The 19,358-nt window shown below is 67.6% G+C and overlaps 2 protein-coding genes across 3 annotated transcripts; both read left to right on the forward strand.

Annotated features, from left to right (window-relative positions):
* The first annotated feature begins 441 nt into the window (after positions 1–441).
* On the forward strand, positions 442–8,029 carry CNPY2 (canopy FGF signaling regulator 2). Of its 2 annotated transcripts, XM_064401273.1 has the most exons (7): positions 442–570; positions 2,195–2,219; positions 2,259–2,392; positions 3,330–3,445; positions 4,544–4,741; positions 4,831–4,927; positions 7,292–8,029. In XM_064401273.1, exons 2-7 carry the CDS (start codon positions 2,215–2,217, stop codon positions 7,333–7,335), a joined length of 594 nt encoding a protein of 197 aa, XP_064257343.1. In that variant the 5' UTR covers positions 442–570; positions 2,195–2,214; the 3' UTR covers positions 7,336–8,029. The 2 variants fall into 2 exon arrangements, with proteins under 2 accessions (XP_064257343.1, XP_064257342.1); XM_064401272.1 differs by having other exon boundaries at positions 2,195–2,392.
* A 1,036-nt stretch (positions 8,030–9,065) lies between these two features.
* CS (citrate synthase) lies at positions 9,066–19,247 on the forward strand. Its single transcript, XM_064401230.1, has 11 exons — positions 9,066–9,257; positions 10,954–11,001; positions 11,753–11,860; positions 11,953–12,018; positions 12,095–12,226; positions 13,320–13,508; positions 13,602–13,801; positions 13,992–14,121; positions 15,041–15,142; positions 16,839–17,048; positions 17,861–19,247. The coding sequence occupies exons 1-11, from the start codon at positions 9,204–9,206 to the stop codon at positions 18,029–18,031; spliced, it is 1,410 nt and encodes a 469-aa protein (XP_064257300.1). The 5' UTR covers positions 9,066–9,203; the 3' UTR covers positions 18,032–19,247.
* Positions 19,248–19,358: the final 111 nt, after the last annotated feature.

Raw genomic sequence — 19,358 nt, forward strand, 5'->3', positions numbered from 1 at the left:
GGGACCGGACCGGGGGCACGGCGGGGAGGAACGGGACCCAGGCTCGGTCCGGGGCTCACACCGGGGGCACGGCGGGACCTGGGGCACGGCAGAGCGGACCAGGACCCAGGCTCGGTCCGGGGCTCAGACCGGGGGCACGGCGGGACGAACCCCGATCCCAGTGTCCCAATCCCGATCCCGGTGTCCCGGTCCCGGTCCCGGTTGAGCCGGGGTGGGGGCGTGGCCAGACCGGCCCAGTAGGCGGAGCCACGTCAGACCCCGCCCACTCGGGGCCGAGCGCCACGCGGCCGGGCCCTGGCAACGGCGGGGCCCTCGCCTGCCGTCCGGGGCTGCCCTCGGCGCCGCCTGCTCGCGGGACGGCCCCGCCGCGGCCCGAGGAGCCGCCCGTGCCGGTCTGACCGGTCCGACCGGCTCCGCCGCCCGTCGCGGCTCGGCCGCCGCCTGCTCCGAGCGGCCGTGACCCGCGGCGGTGCGGGCCGGTGGGGCGCGCCGGGACCGGCGGCGCCGCGGGCAGTCGCGGGGCAGCCGGTGGTTGTGAGGGGCGGTGGGAGCGGGACGGGAGAGCGGCCGGTACGGGGGGCGCAGGACGGGGGGGGCTCGGCCGGGCCCGGGGCTCGCGGGGGGGCGCGGCTCGGGACCGGGTCCGGGACCAGGGAGCTTCGGGAAGGCGATGGGCTCGGCCATGGGGGCGAACGGCTCCATAGGGGCTGTGGGGGATCCCGGAGGGGAGGGGGCGCTGTGAGGGCTGAGCGCTGCCCTATGGGGAGGGGTCCCTTAGGGGCTCTGGGCTGTGCCCTCTAGGGGAGGGGTCCCTGTAGGGGCTCTGCCCTATAGGGGAGGTGTCCCTGTGGGGGCTGTGCCCTATAGGGGAGGGGGCTTTGTAGGGACTGTGCCCTATAGGGAAGGGGGCTCTGTGGGGGCTCTGCCATATGGGGAGGGGTCCCTGTGGGGGCTGTGCCCTATAGGGGAGGGGGCTCTGTGGGGGCTGTGCCCTATAGGGGAGGGGGCTCTGTGGATCTCTGGGCTCTGCCCTATTGGGGAGGGGTCAATTTGGGGGCTCTGCCCTATAGGGGAGGGGTCCCTGTTAGGGCTGTGCCTTATGGGGAGGGGGCTCTGTGGGGACTGTGCTCTATAGGGGAGGGGTCCCTGTGGGGGCTCCGGGATCTGCCCTATGGGAAGGGGTCCCTGTAGGGCCTGTGCCTTATGTGGGGAGGGGTCCCTGTGGGGGTTCTGCCCTATGAGGAGGGGGCTCTGTGGGGGCTGTGCCCTATAGGGGAGGGGGCTCTGTGGATCTCTGGGCTCTGCCCTGTTGGGGAGGGGTCCATTTGGGGGCTCTGCCCTATAGGGGAGGGGTCCCTGTTAGGGCTGTGCCTTATGGGGAGGGGGCTCTGTGGGGACTGTGCTCTATAGGGGAGGGGTCCCTGTGGGGGTTCTGCCCTATGAGGAGGGGGCTCTGTGGGGGCTGTGCCCTATGGGAGAGGGGGCTTTATGGATCTCTGGGCTCTGCCCTATGGGGAGGGGTCCCTGTAGGGGCTCTGGGCTCTGCCCTATGGGGAGGGGTCCCTGTGGGGGTTCTGCCCTATGAGGAGGGGGCTCTGTGGGGGCTGTGCCCTATGGGAGAGGGGGCTTTATGGATCTCTGGGCTCTGCCCTATGGGGAGGGGTCCCTGTAGGGGCTCTGGGCTCTGCCCTATGGGGAGGGGTCCCTGTGGGGGCTCTGCTCTATGGGGAGGGGTCCCTGTGGGGGCTCTGCTCTATGGGGAGGGGTCCCTTAAGGGCTTTGGGTTGTGCCCTATGGGGAGGGGGTTCTGTGGGGGTTCTGCCCTATGGGGAGGGGTCCCTGTGGGGGTTCTGTCCTATGGGGAGGGGGTTCTGTGGGGGCTGTGCCCTATGGGGAGGGGTCCCTGTAGGGGCTGTGCCCTATGGGGAGGGGTCTCTGTAGGGGCTGTGCCCTATGGGGAGGGGGCTCTGTGGGGGCTGTGCCCTATGGGGAGGGGTCCCTGTAGGGGCTCTGCCCTATGGGGAGGGGTCCCTGTGGGGTCCAGCACCACTAACGGGACTCAGAGCGGACCGGGAAGGAGAACACCGTGCATGAAACCCTGCGGGGAACGGGGGTCCCGGGGGGGTCCGGGCAGGGATGGCCCTTGGGTGGGGACAGCGCGGCCACCAGCGCTGGAGCTGCCCCGTGCCCGCAGGTGACAGCGCAGCCCTGAGGATGCCGGGCCGGGTCCCGGGAAGCTGCGGGGCCCCGGGGACGCGGGGCCGGGTCCCGGGAAGCTGCGGGGCCCCGGGGATGTGGGGTCGGATCCCAGCCCTGCTCGGCCTGGCCCTGGCCTTGGCATCGCTGCTGCCCGCGGCCGGAGCGCGCCGGAGCCAGGACCTGCACTGCGGAGGTACGGGGGGACACGGGGGGACACGGGGGGGACACGGGGACATGGGGGGGACACGGGGCACCGCGTGGGATGGGACAGCATGGGGACAGGGCAGGACAGGTGGGAAATGGGGGAAAAGGGGGGACAGGGACATGGGGACGGGATGGGACAGGGGAATAGTGGGGACAGGGCAGGACAGGTGGGAAATGGGGAAAGGGAGGACAGGGACATTGGGGACAAGGTGGGGTGGAGGGGACAGAGCAGGACAGGTAGGAAATGGGAGAAAGGGGGGACAGGGACATGGGGACAGGATGGGACAGGGACAATGGGGACACAGGGAACAGGGCAGGACAGGTGGAAAATGGGGGAAAAGGGGGGACGGGATGGGACAGGGGAACAGTGGGGACAGGGTGGAAAATGGGGAAAAAGGGGGGACAGGGATATGGGGACAGGGCGGGACAGGTGGGAAATGGGAGAAAGGGAAGACAGGGACATGGGGATGGGATGGGACAGGGCAGGAAACGGGGGAAAAGGGAGGATAGGGACAATGGGGACAGGGTGGGGTGGAGGCGACAGAGAAGGACAATGGGGGCAGGGTGGGAAATAGAGGAAAGGGAGGACAGGGACATGGGGACAGGATGGGACAGTGGGGACAGGGCAGAACAGGTGGGAAAAGGGAGGACAGTGACATGGGGACAGGATGAAATGGGGAGACAGGGCTGAACAGGGGGACAGGGACAGAGGAGACAGCAAAACAAGACAGGGGACAGGCTCAGGGCTTGCGGGTGTCCAGCTGGACCCCCAGTGTCCCCCAGGGGGACAGGCTGAGGGTCTCCAGCCCATGGGGACCCCTCCCCACACACCCTCCATCCCAGCGTGCCCCGGTCACACCAGCCTGGCTCTGGGCAGCCGCAGGGGCACACGTGCCAGGTGTCCCTTGTCACCGTGTCCCCCACAGCCTGCCGGGCGCTGGTGGATGAGCTGGAGTGGGAGATCGCCCAGGTGGACCCCAGGAAAACCATCCAGATGGGCTCGTTCCGCATCAACCCCGACGGCAGCCAGTCCGTGGTGGAGGTGAGGCCCCTCCCGGGGGTCTCTCCCGGTGTCCCTGCTCCTGGTGTCCCCACTGAGCCCAGCCCGGGACCCCTCCCGGTGTCTCTGCTCACGGGGGACCCTGCTGAGCCCAGCCCGGGGCCGCTCCCAGTGTCCCCACTCCCAGGGCTGCTCCCGGGGACTCTGCTGACCCCTCCCTGGGGTCTCTCTCTGGTGTCCCCACTCCTGGAGTCCCTGGGGCCTCTCCTGGTGTCCCCACTCCCAGTGTTCCCTCTGACCCCTCCTTGGGGCCTCTGCCAATGTCACTGCTCCCAGTGTCGCCACTCCCGGTGTCCCCACTCCTGGTGTCCCTTCTCCCGGTGTCCCTGCTCAGCTATGCTCAGGGCCTCTCCCGGTGTCCCCTCTCCCAGTGTCCCCTCTGACCCCTCCCCGGTGTCCCCACTCTTGGTGTCCCTGCTCCCGGGGCCTCTCCCAGTGTCCCCGCTCCCGGTGGGTGTCCCCTCTGACCCCTCCCCAGTGTTCCGTCTCCCGGTGTCCCCTCTGACCCGGTGTCCCCTCCCTGGTGCCTCTCCTGATGTCCCCTCTGACCCCTCTCCAGTGTCCCCACTCCCGGTGTCCCCTCTGACCCGGTGTCCCCTCCCTGGTGCCTCTCCCGGTGTCCCCTCTGACCCCTCCCCGGGGCCTCTCTCAGTGTCCCCATTCCCGGTGTCCCCTCTGACCCCTCCCGGTGTCCCCGCTCCCGGTGTCCCCGCTGAGCCCAGCCTGGGGTCTCTCCCGGTGTCCCCTCTGACCCCTTGTCCCCTCCCCGGTGCCTCTCCCGGTGTCCCCACTCCCGGTGTCCCCGCTGAGCCCTCTCCCGGTGGGTGTCCCCTCTCCCGGTGTCCCCGCTGAGCCCCGCCTGGGGTCTCTCCTGGTGTCCCCTCTGACCCCTTGTCCCCTCCCCGGTGCCTCTCCCGGTGTCCTCTCTCCCGGTGGGTGTCCCCTCTCCCGGTGTCCCCTCTGACCCCTGCCCGGTGTCCCTGCTCCCGGTGTCCCGGCTGAGCCCCTCCGGTGCCTCTCCCGGTGCCTCTCCCGGTGTCCCCGCTCCGGTGTCGCGGCTGAGCCCCGCCGGTGCCGCAGGTGCCGTACGCCCGTTCCGAGGCGCACCTGACGGAGCTGCTGGAGCGGGTGTGCGAGAAGATGAAGGAGTACGGCGAGCGGCTGGACCCGGCCACGCAGCGCAAGAGCTACGTGCGCGTCATCTCCCGCGACGGCGCCAAGATGGACCTGTCCGGCCTCAAGTTCGACGGGGACGTCACCTCCAGCCTGAAATTCGCGGTGCGTGAGGGGCCGGGGGGGTCCTGGGGGGTGTGGGTGGCACGGGGGGGTCCCGCGGGCTGGCGGTGTCACCGGTGTCGCCGTTGCAGTGCGAGAGCATCGCCGAGGAGTACGAGGACGAGCTCATCGAGTTCCTGTCGCACGAGGCCGAGAACGTCAAGGACCGGCTGTGCAGCAAGAGGACGGGTGAGATGGGGGGGCCGGGGGGCTCTGCTGCTGCTCCCGGGGCCGTGGCTGCTCCCTCGGTGCTGGGTGAGCTGAGCTGGGCTGAGCTGAGATGAGCTGAGCTGAGCTGAGATGAGCTGAGCTGAGATGAGCTGAGATGCCAGCCCAGAGCTGGGTCTGTTCCTGAGGGTCTCTCCTGCTGTTCCTGCTCCATCAGTGCTGGGATAGAAGGAAATGCCATCCCAGAGCTGGGGCTGTTCCTGAGGGTCTTTGCTGCTGTCCCAGGGGGTCTCTCCTGCTCTTCCAGGGGTCTCTCCTGATCCATCAGTGCTGGGATAGAAGGAAATGCCAGCCCAGAGCTGGGGCTGTTCCTGAGGGTCTTTGCTGCTGTCCCAGGGGGTCTCTCCTGCTCTTCCAGGGGTCTCTCCTGATCCATCAGTGCTGGGATAGAAGGAAATGCCAGCCCAGAGCTGGAGCTGTTCCTGAGGGTCTTAGCTCCTGTCCCAGGGGGTCTCTCTGCTGTTCCAGGAGTCTTTCCTGCCCTGTCAGTGCTGGGATAGAATTTTCTGCCAGCCCAGAGCTGGAGCTGTTCCTGAGGGTCTCTCCTGCTCTTCCAGGGGTTTCTCCTGCTCCATCACTGCTGGGATGGGAGGAGATACCATCCCAGAGCAGGGGCTGTTCCTGGGGGTCTTTGCTGCTGTCCCAGGGGGTCTCTCCTGCTGTTCCAGGGGTCTCTCCATCGGTGCTGGGGTAGGAGGAAATGCCAGCCCAGAGCAGAGGTTGTTCCTGGGGGTCTTTGCTGCTGTTCCTGGAGGTCTCTCCTGCTGTTCTGGGTCTTTCCTGCTGTCCCAGGGGTCTCTTCTGGGGGTCTCTCCTGCTCTGCCAGTGCTGGGATGGGATTTTGTGCCAGCCCAGGGCAGGGAGGAGTTCCAGGGGTCTCTTCTGGGGGTCTCTCCTGCTGTTCCAGGGGTCTCTCCTGCTCTGCCAGTGCTGGGATGGGATTTTGTGCCAGCCCAGGGCAGGGAGGAGTTCCAGGGGTCTCTTCTCGGGGTCTCTCCTGCTGTTCCAGGGGTCTTTCCTGCTCTGCCAGTGCTGGGATGGGATTTTGTGCCAGCCCAGGGCAGGGAGGAGTTCCAGGGGTCTCTTCTGGGGGTCTCTCCTGCTCTGCCAGTGCTGGGATGGGATTTTGTGCCAGCCCAGGGCAGGGAGGAGTTCCAAGTTCTTCCCCAAATCCCAGCAGCCCACGGCAGCGCCGGCAGCCTGCTGGCACTGGGGCTGTTTTGGGATGCTGGGCCCGAGCCAGGGCAGCTGCTGTGCTGACTCTGTGGCCTCTCGTGGCGCATCCAATGGCCCTGTCCCATCCTGGGGCTATTTCCAGCTCACAAACAGCCAGGTCAGGGCACGCTGTGACCTTTGGGCCACTGCAGTCCCGGACGGGGCCCTGGACGGGGCCAGGGCAGGTCCCTTTGTACCTGGCACGGCCTTCAGGGCAATGCTCTGCCCAGGGGCATCCTGAGGGTCTGCACTGCTGCTCCTGGGGCTCCTGCAGCCTGGGGGCTGGAGCAGGGACAGCCACATTTGTCATTAACCACGGGACAAAGGCAGGGAAACGCCTCTGGCCCCTGCTCGGGTCACAGCAGGGATCAGTCCTGGGAGGGGACAGGGAGCACAGAGTCCCACAAGGCTCTGATGTGTCCTGAGGGTCCCACAGGGCTGCCTTGTCGTGGGGGTCTTGTGGGACCTCTGCATCCTGGGGGTCCCACAAGGCTCTGATGTGTCCTGGGGGTCCCACACAGCTCCAGCACTGAGGGTCCCACAGGGCTGCCTTGTCCTGGGGGTCTTGTGGGACCTCTGCATCCTGGGGGTCCCTTGGGGCTCTGATGTGTCCTGAGGGTCCCACAAGGCTTGGATGTGACCCAAGGGTCCCACAGGGCTCCAGCACTGAGGGTTCCACAGGGCTGCCATGTTTTGGGGGTCTTGTGGGGGTCTGGGGCATCCTGAAGGTCCCACAGGGCTCCAGCACTGAAGGTCCCCCAAGGCTTGGATGTGTCCTGGGGGTCTCATGGGGGTCTGGTGCATCCTGGGGGTCCCACAAGGCTCCAAAACTGAGGGTCCCACAGGGCTGCCATGTTTTGGGGGGTCTCGTGGGGGTCTAGTTCATCTTGAGGGTCCCATGAGGCTCTGACATGTTCTGGGGGTCTCGTGGGGGTCTGGTGCATCCTGGGGGTCCCACAAGGCTCCAGCTCATCCTGGGGGTCCCACAGGGTTCCAGCACTGAGGGTCCCACAGAGCTGCCATGTTTTGGGGGTCTCGTGGGGGTCTGGTGCATCCTGAGGGTCCCCCATGGCTCTGCCACACCCCCGTTGTCCCCCGCTGTCCCCACAGACCTGTGCGACCACGCGCTCCACATCCCACACGACGAGCTGTGACTGCCTCGGGAGCGGGGACCGGGACGGCACCGGGACGGCACCGGGACCCACGGGGACGTCCCCAGGACCCACGGGGACATCCCTGGGACCCACGGGGACGTCCCCAGAATCCACCAGGACATCCCCGGGACCCACGGGGACGTCCCCAGAATCCACCAGGACATCCCCGGGACCCACGGGGACATCCCCAGGACCCACCGGGACATCCCCAGGATCCACTGGGACAGCACCGGGACCCACGGGGACGTCCCCAAGACCCACCAGGATGTCCCCAGAACCCATGGGGATGTCCCCAGGACCCACCGGGGTGTCCCCAGGATCCACCGGGACGTCCCCAGGATCCACTGGGACATCCCTAGAACCCACCAGGATGTCCCCAGGACCCACTGGGACCCACCAGGACATCCCCAGAATCCACCAGGACATCCCCAGGACAGACACATCTCCGGGACCTCCCCGGTTGCCTCCCCCCGTGCGGAGCTCCCGTCCTATTTATTCCCCATTCGGGGCCACCGGTTCGGCCACGGGGCCAGGGCCACGTCCCGGCTCCTTTTGGGACATTTCAGGGACATTCCTGCCCCGCTGCCGGGGGACACGGGGACACAGCGGGGCTCGGCCCCCGCGGGGTTGGGGGGTGTGGGGACCCCCCTGTGTTTTGCAGGCAATAAAGGGGCTGTGGGCCCACCCGAGGGCAGCTCAGTGTGTGCGTGTGGGGTGGGGACAGCCGTGTCCCCACGGGTCCCCTGTGGGTCACACTCGTGGGGCAGGGATGGCAGTCAGCCCATGGCTCTGTGTCACCCTGTGTCACCCACTGTGGGGACACTGTGGGGGTCCAGCCCCTCAGTTGTGGCTGGTGTCACCTGTGTCCCCTCATGCCATCACCATGGGGGTCTGGCCCCTCGGCTGGTGTCACCTGTGTCCCCTCATGCCATCACCGTGGGGGTCTGGCCCCTCGGTTGGTGTCACCTGTGTCCCCTCATGCCATCACCGTGGGGGTCTGGCCCCTTGGTGTGGCTGGTGTCACCCTGTGTCCCCTCATGCCATCACCATGGGGGTCTGGCCCCTCGGCTGGTGTCACCTGTGTCCCCTCATGCCATCACCGTGGGGGTGCTGGCGCTCAGCTGCCACCCTGTGTCATGCCACCCCTCCGCTGAGAGGGTTCTGGCCTCTGTGCCGTGGCCTGTGTCACCCCACGTCACCCGGCCAGGGGACAGGAGCGGCAGGAGGGCTCTGCCCCTCTCTGTCACCCCATGTCACTCCATTGTGTCACCCGTTGCGCCGGGGCCAGCAGGACAATGTCCTGGGCTCAGCGGGCACGGTGACGTGCCACCCCCTGACGTCACCGCCGAGCCTCACGCCGCATCCTCGCGCCTCAAGCCACTGTGGCCACATACAGGATGACGTCATGGGCTCCCGTGACCTCATACCGCCTGGTGACGTCACGGGGCAGCCCCCCCGCCCCCACAGCCGAGCCCCACCGGAACACCGGCGCGGCCGCGGGGGTGACACCGGGCCGTGACGTCACGCACCGCGGTCCGTGACGTCACGAGGCGGGGCGGGCACCCCGTCACCCCACCCCTGGTCCTGATCAGGCGAATGCGGCGGCCACCTATAGCTTGCGCCCCCCGCCACTTCATTAGCGTGGCCCCGCCCCACGGCGCGCCTTTCGGCCAATAGCAAACGGCTCTGCCCCGGGAGGGGGCGGGGTTATGCTAATAACCAGCGCCGCGCTCCGCCCCGCCCTCACGTTGAGGACCCCCGGCCGCCGCCGCTCCGGCCCCGCTCCCGCCCCGGCCCCGCTCCCGGCCCCGGCCCCGCTCCCGGCCCCGGCCCCGTTCAGCCCCGGCCTGTCCCGTCCCGGTACCGCCATGACGCTCCTCGCCGCCGGCAGCCGGGCGGCCGCGCGCCTCCGCGGGCCCAAGGTGAGCGCGCCCGGCCCGGCCTCGCCGCGCCGCGCCTTAAAGGGGCGACGCCGCGGGGGGAAGGGAGAGCGGGGGGGTCCGCTTCTTAAAGGGGCGACGCGGGGGGCGCTGCCTTAAAGGGGCCGCGCGGTGGCGGCGGAGGGGGGGGGGATGGGACCGGGGGCACCGGCACCGGGGTCGGGATCGCTACCGGGACCGGGGTGGGCGCGGGGCCGCAGCGGCAGCACGTGGTGGGAAGCGGCGCCGGGCGCTCCCGCCGCAGCCTCTGCAGTGCTGGGGGCACCGGGAGCGGCTCGGGGGGCTCCGCGCCCGGGGGGCTCCGCTGCTGCCGCAGCCCCGCCGGGGTTCCCGGTCCCGCCGCTCCCCCTCGTTGTGCAGCGCCCGGTTTGGGGGGTCCCGGACGCCCCCCGGGAGCCCCGCACCGGCCCCGGGAGGCCGCGCCCGGTGGAACCGGCGGTAGGGGGGGTGGAGGCGGGGACCGTCCCCGCCGCCGCCGCCCTTCCCCAGCGCCTCGGTGCCGTAGAGGACATCGGGGTCACAGCGAGGGGACCCCCGAGCGCCGGTACCGGGCTGGAGCGGCCCCGGCCCCGCCGCCGTGTTTGCCTTGGCCGCGGCCCCGGCGTTTCGTAACGGGCCCCGCGGTGTCTTTATCGACCGGGCGATATTTTGGGATATTCCCGATGCCCCACTTGGCCCTGCTCCCCCGTCAAACCGGGGCCGCCCCCCCCGGTTGGAGCCGTGATCCCGACCCCCCCCCCCCTTCCTCCTCCTCCTCCTCTTCCTCCTCCCGACCCCGCACCCCCGGGAGCCCCCGGAGGGTCCCCGCACCCCCCCCCCGGCCGGTGCCCGGTGTCACCGCCAGCACGTGTGACCTTGAGCCCCTCCACCCCGGTGACAGCCGGGACGAGCCGCGGGGACCCCCAAACCGGGGGTGACACCGGGAGGGGGGTGGGGGTGTCACCGGAGCCCCGCGGCGGCGACAGCGGCCGCCTTGACCTTGGGCTTCCCGCGGCCGCCTCCATTGTTCCGCCCGCGTTTTCCCTTCCCGGAGCCGCCTGTTGCGGGGGGACACGGCCTCGCCCCCCGCCACGGCCACCGGGGACCCCCCCCCGGCCGGCCCGGGGGACACCCTTGGGTGGGGGGGTGGGTTTCTGCAGCGGGCCCCCCCCCCCCCCCGCGTCCTCCCGGCAGGCAGCGGAAAAACCGAGTCATGTTCTGGCCGTGCCGCAGGCGCTGCCGGCCCCGGGGACCGCCGGTGTCCCCGTGCGTGGCGGCCCCGGTGTCCCCGGGGTGTGTTCCCGGGGAGTCCCCGCGGTTCCCGGTTCCCACGCGTGGGCGAGGAACAAAGTTCGGATTCCCCGGCTCAGGAAAACCGCGGCCGTGCCTGGCCGGGCGCGGCTCCAGGGAGGAGGAGAAGGCGGCCGCCTTCCCCCGGTGCCAGCGAGGGCAGCGCGGGGCCGGCCCGGCTGATCCCGGCCCTGATCCCGGCCCTGATCCCGGCTCTGATCCCGGCTTTAATCCCGGCTCGGCTGATCCCGGCTCTGAGCCGCGCCCGCGTGGGCGAGGGAAGCGGCTCCGGCGTCCTTTGGGGCCGGGGTCTCACTGCCGCGGGGCTGGGGGGGCTCCTGTGGCTGCGCCCCCCCAGAAAGAGGCCCTGCCCTGGTGACAGGGGGTCTCTGTGTCCCTTGTCCCACAGAATGCGCCGTGTGTCCTCTTTGCTGCTCGCCACGCCAGCGCCGCCACGGTAAGGGGGGTCCTCTCCCGTGACCCCTCTCCTGTCACCTGCTCTCTTCCCTGTGGCTGCCACTCCTGAGACCCCTCTGCAAGAGGAGACCCTTCACTTGTCATCCTCTTTCCTGTCCCCGTCTCTCTCGTCACCCCTTCTGTCATGACTTCCTCTCCTGTCACTCTTCTCCAATGAGAGTTCTCTTTCCTGTCACCTCTTTCCTGTCACCCCCCTTTCCTGTCCCCTCCCCAAGGGGAGCCCCCTCTTCTATTGCCCCTTCTCCTGTCACCCCTTTTTCTGTCCACATCTTTTGTCACCCCCTCTGCCTTGACCCCCTCTCCTGTCACTCTTCTCCAATGGGAACCCCCTTTCCTGTCACCCCCTTCCTCTGACCCCCTTTCCTGTCCCCTCTCCCCAAAAGGAGCCCTCTGTTCTCTTGCCCCTTCTCCTGTCACCCCTTTTCCTGTCCCCATCACTTTTGTCACCCCCTTTCCCATCACAGCCCTCCAGAGGGAGTCCCCTCTCCTCTTTCCCTCCCTTTCCTGCCCCACGTTTTCTGTCACCCCTCTTCGGGGGGAGTCCCCTCTCTGTTGTCACACCTTTTCCCTGTCCCCCTTCTCCTGTCCCCCCTCTCCTGTCACCCTCTCAGTCACCTTTTCCTCGTCCCCCCTCTCCTGTCACCCTCTCAGTCACCTTTTCCCTGTCCCCCTTCTCCTGTCCCCCCCCCGCTGCGCTCAGCCCCTCTCACAGCCCTGTCCCTTGTCCCCAGAACCTCAAAGACGTCTTGGCCACCATGATCCCCAAGGAGCAGGCCAAGATCAAGAGCTTCCGGCAGCAGCACGGCAGCACGGCCATCGGGCAGATCACGGTGGACATGGTGAGTGTGCGGCCACCCCGGGGCCACCCCGGTGCCACCCCGGTGCCACCGGGCCCCGCCGCCCCTCACCGCCACCTCCCGGCCCCTCCCAGGTGTACGGCGGCATGAGGGGCATGAAAGGGCTGATCTACGAGACCTCGGTGCTGGATCCTGATGAGGTAGGACCTGTCCCCGCCCTGTCCCCTCCCTGTCCCCTCCCATTCCCCCCCACCGGTGACGCTCCCGGTGCCGCAGGGCATCCGCTTCCGTGGCTACAGCATTCCCGAGTGCCAGAAGAAGCTGCCCAAAGCCGCGGGGGGAGAGGAGCCGCTGCCCGAGGGGCTCTTCTGGCTGCTGGTGACCGGAGAGATCCCAACCCAGGAGCAGGTACTGCTGGGAGGGGGCTGGGAAACGGCTCAGGGGGGGCTGAGAGCCCCCAGACCCAGGAGGGGGCTGGCAAACGGCTGAGGAGGGGGCTGGCAAACAGCTAGGGGGGGTTCTGACAGCCCCCAGACCCAGGAGAGGCTGGCAAACGGCTGAGGGAGGGGGTCTGACAGCCCCTGGATCCAGGAGGAGCTGGCAAATGGCTGAGGAGGGGGCTGGCAAACAGCTCAGGGGGTCTGATAGCCCCCAGACCCAAGAGGGGCTGGCAAACAGCTCAGGGGGGGCTGGCACACAGCTGAGGGGCTGGCACACAGCTGGCACACAGCTGGCACACAGTTGAGAGGGGGGCTGGCAGACAGCTCAGGGGGTCTGACAGCCCCAGGAGGGGGCTGGCAAAAAACTAAGGGGGGTCTGACAGCCCCCAGACCCAGGAGGGCCTGGCAAATGGCTCGGGGGGGGGCTGGCAAACAGCTTAGAGGGTCTGACAGCCCCCAGACCCAGGAGGGGGCTGGCAAATGGCTCGGGGGGGGGGGCTGGCAAACAGCATAGAGGGTCTGACAGCCCCCAGACCCAGGAGGGGGCTGGCAAACGCATGAGGGGGGTCTGACAGCCCCAGGAGGGGCTGGCAAACAGCTGAGGTGAGGCTGAGAGCCCCCAGACCCAGGAAGGGACTGGCAAACAGTTGTGAAGGGGCTGGCAAACAGCTGGGGGGGATTCTGGCAGCCCCCAGACCCAGGAGGGGCTGGCAAACAGCTGGGGGGGGTTCTGACAGCCCCCAGACCCAGGAGTGGGCTGGCAAACAGCTGAGGGGGGGCTGGCAAACAGCCGGGGGGGTTCTGACAGCCCCCAGACCCAGGAGGGGCTGGCAAACAGCTGGGGGGGTTCTGACAGCCCCCAGACCCGGGGGGGGCTGGCAAACAGCTTGGGGGGGGCTGGCAAACAGCCGGGGGGGTTCTGACAGCCCCCAGACCCAGGAGGGGCTGGCAAACAGCCGGGGGGGTTCTGACAGCCCCCAGACCCAGGAGGGGCTGGCAAACAGCCGGGGGGGTTCTGACAGCCCCCAGCCCCGCGGCTCAGCCCCGGCGTGTCCCCGTAGGTGACCTGGCTGTCCCGAGAGTGGGCCAAGCGCGCAGCCCTGCCCTCCCACGTGGTGACCATGCTGGACAACTTCCCCACCAACCTGCACCCCATGTCCCAGCTGAGCGCCGCCGTCACCGCCCTCAACAGCGAGAGCAAGTTCGCGCGCGCCTACGCCGAGGGCATCCACCGCGCCAAGTACTGGGAGGTACGGGGGGAGCTGCTGCCCCAGCGCTGGCTCTGGGGGCTGGATTGGGGCGCAGGGGCTCGGGGGAGCACGGTCTCACCCCGCTGGTGCCAGTTTGTGTACGAGGACGCCATGGATCTGATCGCCAAGCTGCCGTGCGTGGCCGCCAAGATCTACCGCAACCTGTACCGCGAGGGCAGCGGCATCGGGGCCATCGACCCCAACCTCGACTGGTCCCACAACTTCACCAACATGCTGGGCTACACCGACCCGCAGTTCATCGAGCTGATGCGGCTCTACCTCACCATCCACAGGTAAAAGCTGGGAGCTGCAGCTGGAGCGGGTGGGGATGAGGGGTAGGCGGGGGTTTGGCCCCGCTCCCAGCCCCTGTGGGGCTGGGGTGGGGCTGAACCGGGCTGGCAGCACCCTGCTCCCCACCCCAAAATGCTGTGGAAGGCGTTTGGTGGGGCTGGGGGAGTCCTGATGGCCCTCTGGCCCCGGCAGTGACCACGAGGGAGGGAACGTGAGTGCCCACACGAGCCACCTCGTGGGCAGCGCCTTGTCTGACCCGTACCTCGCCTTCGCCGCCGCCATGAACGGGCTGGCCGGGCCCCTGCACGGCCTCGCCAACCAGGTGGGCACTGCTCCTGCCCGGTGTGTCCCCCTCCCTGTCTGTCTGTCCCTCTCCGTGCCCAGTGTGTCCCTCTCCATGCCCAGTGTGTCCCTCTCCCTGTCTGTCTGTCCCTCTCCGTGCCCAGTGTGTCCCTCTCTCCCTGTCTGTCTGTCCCTCTCCATGCCCAGTGTGTCCCTCTCTCCCCTGTCTGTCTGTCCCTCTCCATGCCCAGTGTGTCCCTCTCCCTGTCTGTCTGTCCCTCTCCATGCCCAGTGTGTCCCTTTCCCTGTCTGTCTGTCTCTCTCCGTGCCCAGTGTGTCTCTCTCTCCCTGTCTGTCCCTCTCCCTGCCCAGTATGTCCCTCTCTCCCTGTCTGTCTGTCCTTCTCCATGCCCAGTGTGTCCCTCTCCCTGTCTGTCTGTCCCTCTCCGTGCCCAGTGTGTCCCTCTCCCTGTCTGTCTGTCCCTCTCCGTGCCCAGTGTGTCCCTCTCTCCCGGTCTGTCTGTCCCTCTCCATACCCAGTGTGTCCCTCTCCCTGTCTGTCTGTCCCTCTCCATGCCCAGTGTGTCTCTCTCTCCCTGTCTGTCCCTCTCCATGCCCAGTGTGTCTCTCTCTCCTTGTCTGTCCCTCTCCAGGCCGCTCTGTCCATGTCCTTTTTTCTGTCTGCCCTCACTTTTTGTTTGTCCCTCTCCCTGTCCATGTGTCCCTCTCCATGTCCGTGTGTCTCTCTCCCTGTCATTCCCCCCTGTTCATGCATCCCTCTGCTTGTCCCTCTCCCTGTTGGTTTGTCTCTCCCCATCTGCCTGTCCCTGTGTCCCCGTGTCCCTGTGTCCCCGTGTCCCTCTGTCCCCATCCCCGTGTCCCTCTGTCCCCGTCCCCATGTCCCTCTGTCCTTCTGTCCCTCTGTCCCGTCCCTGCCCTCACTGGGACTGTCCCCACAGGAGGTGCTGCTCTGGCTCACGGACCTGCAGAAGGAGCTGGGCAAGGACGTGTCGGACGAGAAGCTGCGGGATTTCATCTGGAACACGCTCAACTCGGGCAGGGTCAGCCTGGGGCCGTGCTGGGGCTGTGGGGCCGTGCTGGGGCTATGGGGCTATGGGGCCATTGCTGGGGCTGTGGGGCCGTGCTGGGGCTGTGGGGCCGTGCTGGGGCTGTGGGGCCGTGCTGGGGCTCTGGGGCCTTGCTGGGGCTGTGGGGCCGTGCTGGGGCTGTGGGGCCGTGCTGGGGCTGTGGGGCCGTGCTGGGGCTATGGGGCCATTGCTGGGGCTGTGGGGCCATTGCTGGGGCTGTGGGGCCATTGCTGGGGCTGTGGGGCCATTGCTGGGGCTGTGGGGCTGTGCTGGGGCTCTGGGGCCATTGCTGGGGCTGTGGGGCTGTGCTGGGGCTATGGGGCTGTGGGGCCATTGCTGGGGCTCTGGGGCCATTGCTGGGGCTGTGGGGCCGTGCTGGGGCTGTGGGGCCATTGCTGGGGCTATGGGGCCATTGCTGGGGCTATGGGGCCATTGCTGGGGCTGTGGGGCCGTGCTGGGGCTGTGGGGCCGTGCTGGGGCTATGGGGCCGTGCTGGGGCTGTGGGGCCATTGCTGGGGCTATGGGGCCATTGCTGGGGCTGTGGGGCCGTGCTGGGGCTGTGGGGCTGTGCTGGGGCTATGGGGCCATGCTGGGGCTATGGGGTTCCAGACTTCAGGGGCGGTTCCAGAGCTCAGGGGTTCCAGGACTCAGGGGTTCTAGAGTTCAGGGGTTCCAAAGTTCAGGGGCGGTTCCAGGGCTCAGGGGTTATAGAACTCGGGGGTTTCAGGGCTCAGGGGCTGTTCTGGGGCTCAGGGGCTCTAAAGTTCAGGGGTTCTAGAGTTCAGGTGTTCCAGAGCTCAGGGGCCATTCTGGGGCTCAGGGGGTGTTCCAGAGCTCAGGATTTGTTCCAGAGCTCAGGGGTTCCAGGGCTCAGGGGCCGTGCTGGGGCTCAGGGGTTCTAGAGTTCAGGGGTTCATTCGCTCAGGGGCCATTCTGGGGCTCAGGGGCTGTTCCAGGGCTCAGAGGTTCCAGGGCTCAGGGGCCATGCTGGGGCTCAGGGTTCCAGGGTTCAGAGGCTGTTACAGAGCTCAGGGGCGGTTCCAGGACTCAGTGGTTCCAAAGTGCAAGGGTTCCAGGACTCAGGGATTCTAGATCTCAGGGGTTCCAAGGCTCAGGGTTTGTTCCAGGGCTCAGGGGTTCTAGAGCTCGGGGGTTTCAGGGCTCAGGGGCCATTCTGGGGCTCAGGGGCGGTTCCAGGACTCAGTGGTTCCAAAGTTCAGGGGTTCCAGGACTCAGAGATTCTAGATTTCAGGGGTTCCAGGGCTCAGGGGTTCTAGAGCTCGGGGGTTTCAGGGCTCAGGGGCCATTCTGGGGCTCAGGGGGTGTTCCAGGGCTCAGTGGTTCCAAAGTTCAGGGGCTGTTCCAGGACTCAGGGATTCTAGATCTCAGGGGTTCCAGGGCTCAGGGGCTGTTCCAGGGCTCAGGGGTCATGCTGGGGCTCAGGGGCTGTTTTGGGGCTCGGGGGCTGTTTTGGGGCTCAGGGTTTGTTCCAGGGCTCAGGGTTTGTTCCAGGGCTCAGGGGTTATAGAGCTCGGGGGTTCCAGGGCTCAGGGACTGTTCCAGGACTCAGGGGCTGTTCCAGGACTCAGGGGTTCTAGATTTCAGGGGTTGCAGGGCTCAGGGGCCGTTGCAGGGCCCCCGAGCAGGCTCTGAGCCCCCGTGCCTGCAGGTGGTGCCGGGCTACGGGCACGCGGTGCTGCGGAAGACGGACCCTCGCTACACCTGCCAGCGCGAGTTCGCCCTCAAGCACCTGCCCAAGGACCCCCTGTTCAAGCTGGTGGCACAGCTCTACAAGATCGTGCCCAACGTGCTGCTGGAGCAGGGCAAGGCCAAGAACCCCTGGCCCAACGTGGATGCCCACAGCGGGGTCCTGCTGCAGGTGAGCCCGGGCTCCTCTGGCCCTTTCCTGGCTGTGTCCCTGTGTGCTGTCTGTCCCTTTTCCTGTTAGTCTGTGCTTTTCCCTGTCCATTTATCCCTTTGCATGTCCACATCCCTCTCCCTGTTGTGTCTGTCCCTCCTCCTGTCCATGTGTCCCTATCCCTCTCTGTGTCACTCTCTGTTCTCCTTCCTGTTTGTCCCTCTCCCTGTCCTGTGTGTCCCTCTCCCTGTTCTGTCTGTCCCTCCTCCTGTCCATGTGTCCCTCTCCCTGTCTGTGTCACTCTGTTCTCCATTCTGTGTCCCTCTCTCTGTCTGTCTCTTGTCCTGTGCGTCCTTCTCTCTGTCCCTCTCCCTGTCTGTCTGTCCCTTGCCCTGTCTGTCCCTCTCTCTGTCCTTCTCCCTGTCTGTCTGTCCCTCTCCCTGTCCTGTGTGTCCCTCTCCCTGTCTGTCCCTTGTCCTGTGTGTCCTTCTCTCTGTCACTCTCTCCTTTCTGTGTGTCCCTCTGTGTCCCTCTCCCTGTCTGTGTCACTCTCTCTGTTTTCCATTCTGTGTCCCTCTCCCTGTCTGTCTGTCCCTTGCCCTGTCCGTCCCTCTCTCTGTCCCTCTCCCTGTCCTGTCCATCCCTTCCCCTGTCCAACCCTCCCTCTCCCAGCCCGTTCCTCTCCCCATCCCTCCCTTCTCCTTCCCTGCCTGTCCCTGTCTGTGCCCCGGGGGTCTCCCGGGGGTCTCCCGGGGGTCTCCTGGGGGTCTCCTGGGGGTCTCCCGGGGGTCTCTGGGGGTCTCCCTGCCCACCCAAGCCCGCTGTCCCCGCAGTACTACGGCATGAAGGAGATGAATTACTACACGGTGCTCTTCGGGGTGTCGCGGGCCCTGGGTGTCCTCTCCCAGCTCATCTGGAGCCGCGCCCTGGGATTCCCCCTGGAGAGACCCAAATCCATGAGCACCAAGGGCCTCATGCAGCTCGTGGGGTACAAATCCCCCTAAAGAAGGGACGGGGACAGGGCTCCCCCAGGGAACGCCGCGCTGCCGGGCCCGGCCCGGCCACCCTCGGCACTGAACCCCCCTCGGGGCCCCCCCGGCTGCCCCCCCACCCGCCCTGGGGAGGGGCAGAGGCAGCCCTGGGGTCCCCCCCCCCCATCCTCACCCCCAGATCCCCCGCCCTGGTGGGGTGGGGGGGCTCCCTGTGCCCCCTCCCCACCCCAGCAGCTCTCACTGCGCACACTGGGAGCCCCCCCCGGGCTCCCCCACTGCTGGGCTGGGGGTCCTGGGGGGGTGCAGCCCCCCCGAGAGGGGTTCAGTCCAGCCCCGTGTCCGGGCCCCCCGCAGGGACTCGATACACTCCTCTCCTCCCCGGCCGCGCCCCCGTGTTTGTGTGACCCCCCCTGTCCCCCCCAACCCCCCGGGAGCCAGAGCTGGGACCCCCCCACCCCACCCCAGCCCCCCTTGGAACCCCCCCCGGCTCCTCGCAGCTCTCGGGCACTTCTGTACAAACAACAACAAAAAAATGCAAAATAAATGTTTTTATTAACAAACCCCCCCAGGCTCCCCCCTCCCTTCCCCTTGGGGGGGGGTCAGGGCATGGTGCCCCCACCCCACTTGGGGGGGTCGCAGCGTGCAGCCCCCTCCCCAAAACCCCCCCGTGCCGTGGCTGAATGAGAAGCAGGAGGCTGCTGACCCTTGGAAAATTCTCTTTATTGGCCTGGCACTGCCCTTCCTCCCTGGGGCAGGGGGGGCTCGGGGGGCTCGGGGAGGACCCGAGGCCTTCCCATCCCCCCCCAAGGTGAGGAACCGCGGCCTGGGGGGGGGTCGGGGCCTGCGGAGGGTGCTGGGGGTGGGGGGCGGCGGGGGGGGGGCAGCGGGAGCCGCCCCCTCCCCACCCTGTGCGTGTGGCTTGTGCAAAGTGTGCGGCGGCTCGGGGGGCTCCTCCCTGCGCCGGCTCCTTCCCTTTTGTTCCTGGAAGAGCTGGGGAGGAAAAGGTGGGGGGGGGGGGGTCCCAGCAGCTTTTCCCCACCTCCCCCCCCCCCCCCCCAATAAAGCCCCCTCCCCACCTCCCGGAGCACGGCGGGGCCCAGGCACCGGAGCTGCCCCCACCGGGGCCCTCCAGCCTGGCTGAGGAGTTTAAAAAGAACCAAAAAAAAGGGTTAAAATAAAAAAAAAAAACAAACAAAACAAGAAATCCAACCCAAAAAAAAAAACAAACCAAGAACTAAACCAAAACTTCAAAACTTAAAACTTAAAACCCCAAATCAGCTGCAAAAGCAGCTCCTGGGCCCGGGGGCTCACGGCAGCCCCGGGGGGCGTTGAGGCATCA

The sequence above is a fragment of the Passer domesticus genome, chromosome 31, assembly GCF_036417665.1.
Source record: "Passer domesticus isolate bPasDom1 chromosome 31, bPasDom1.hap1, whole genome shotgun sequence".
Lineage (NCBI taxonomy): Eukaryota > Metazoa > Chordata > Aves > Passeriformes > Passeridae > Passer > Passer domesticus.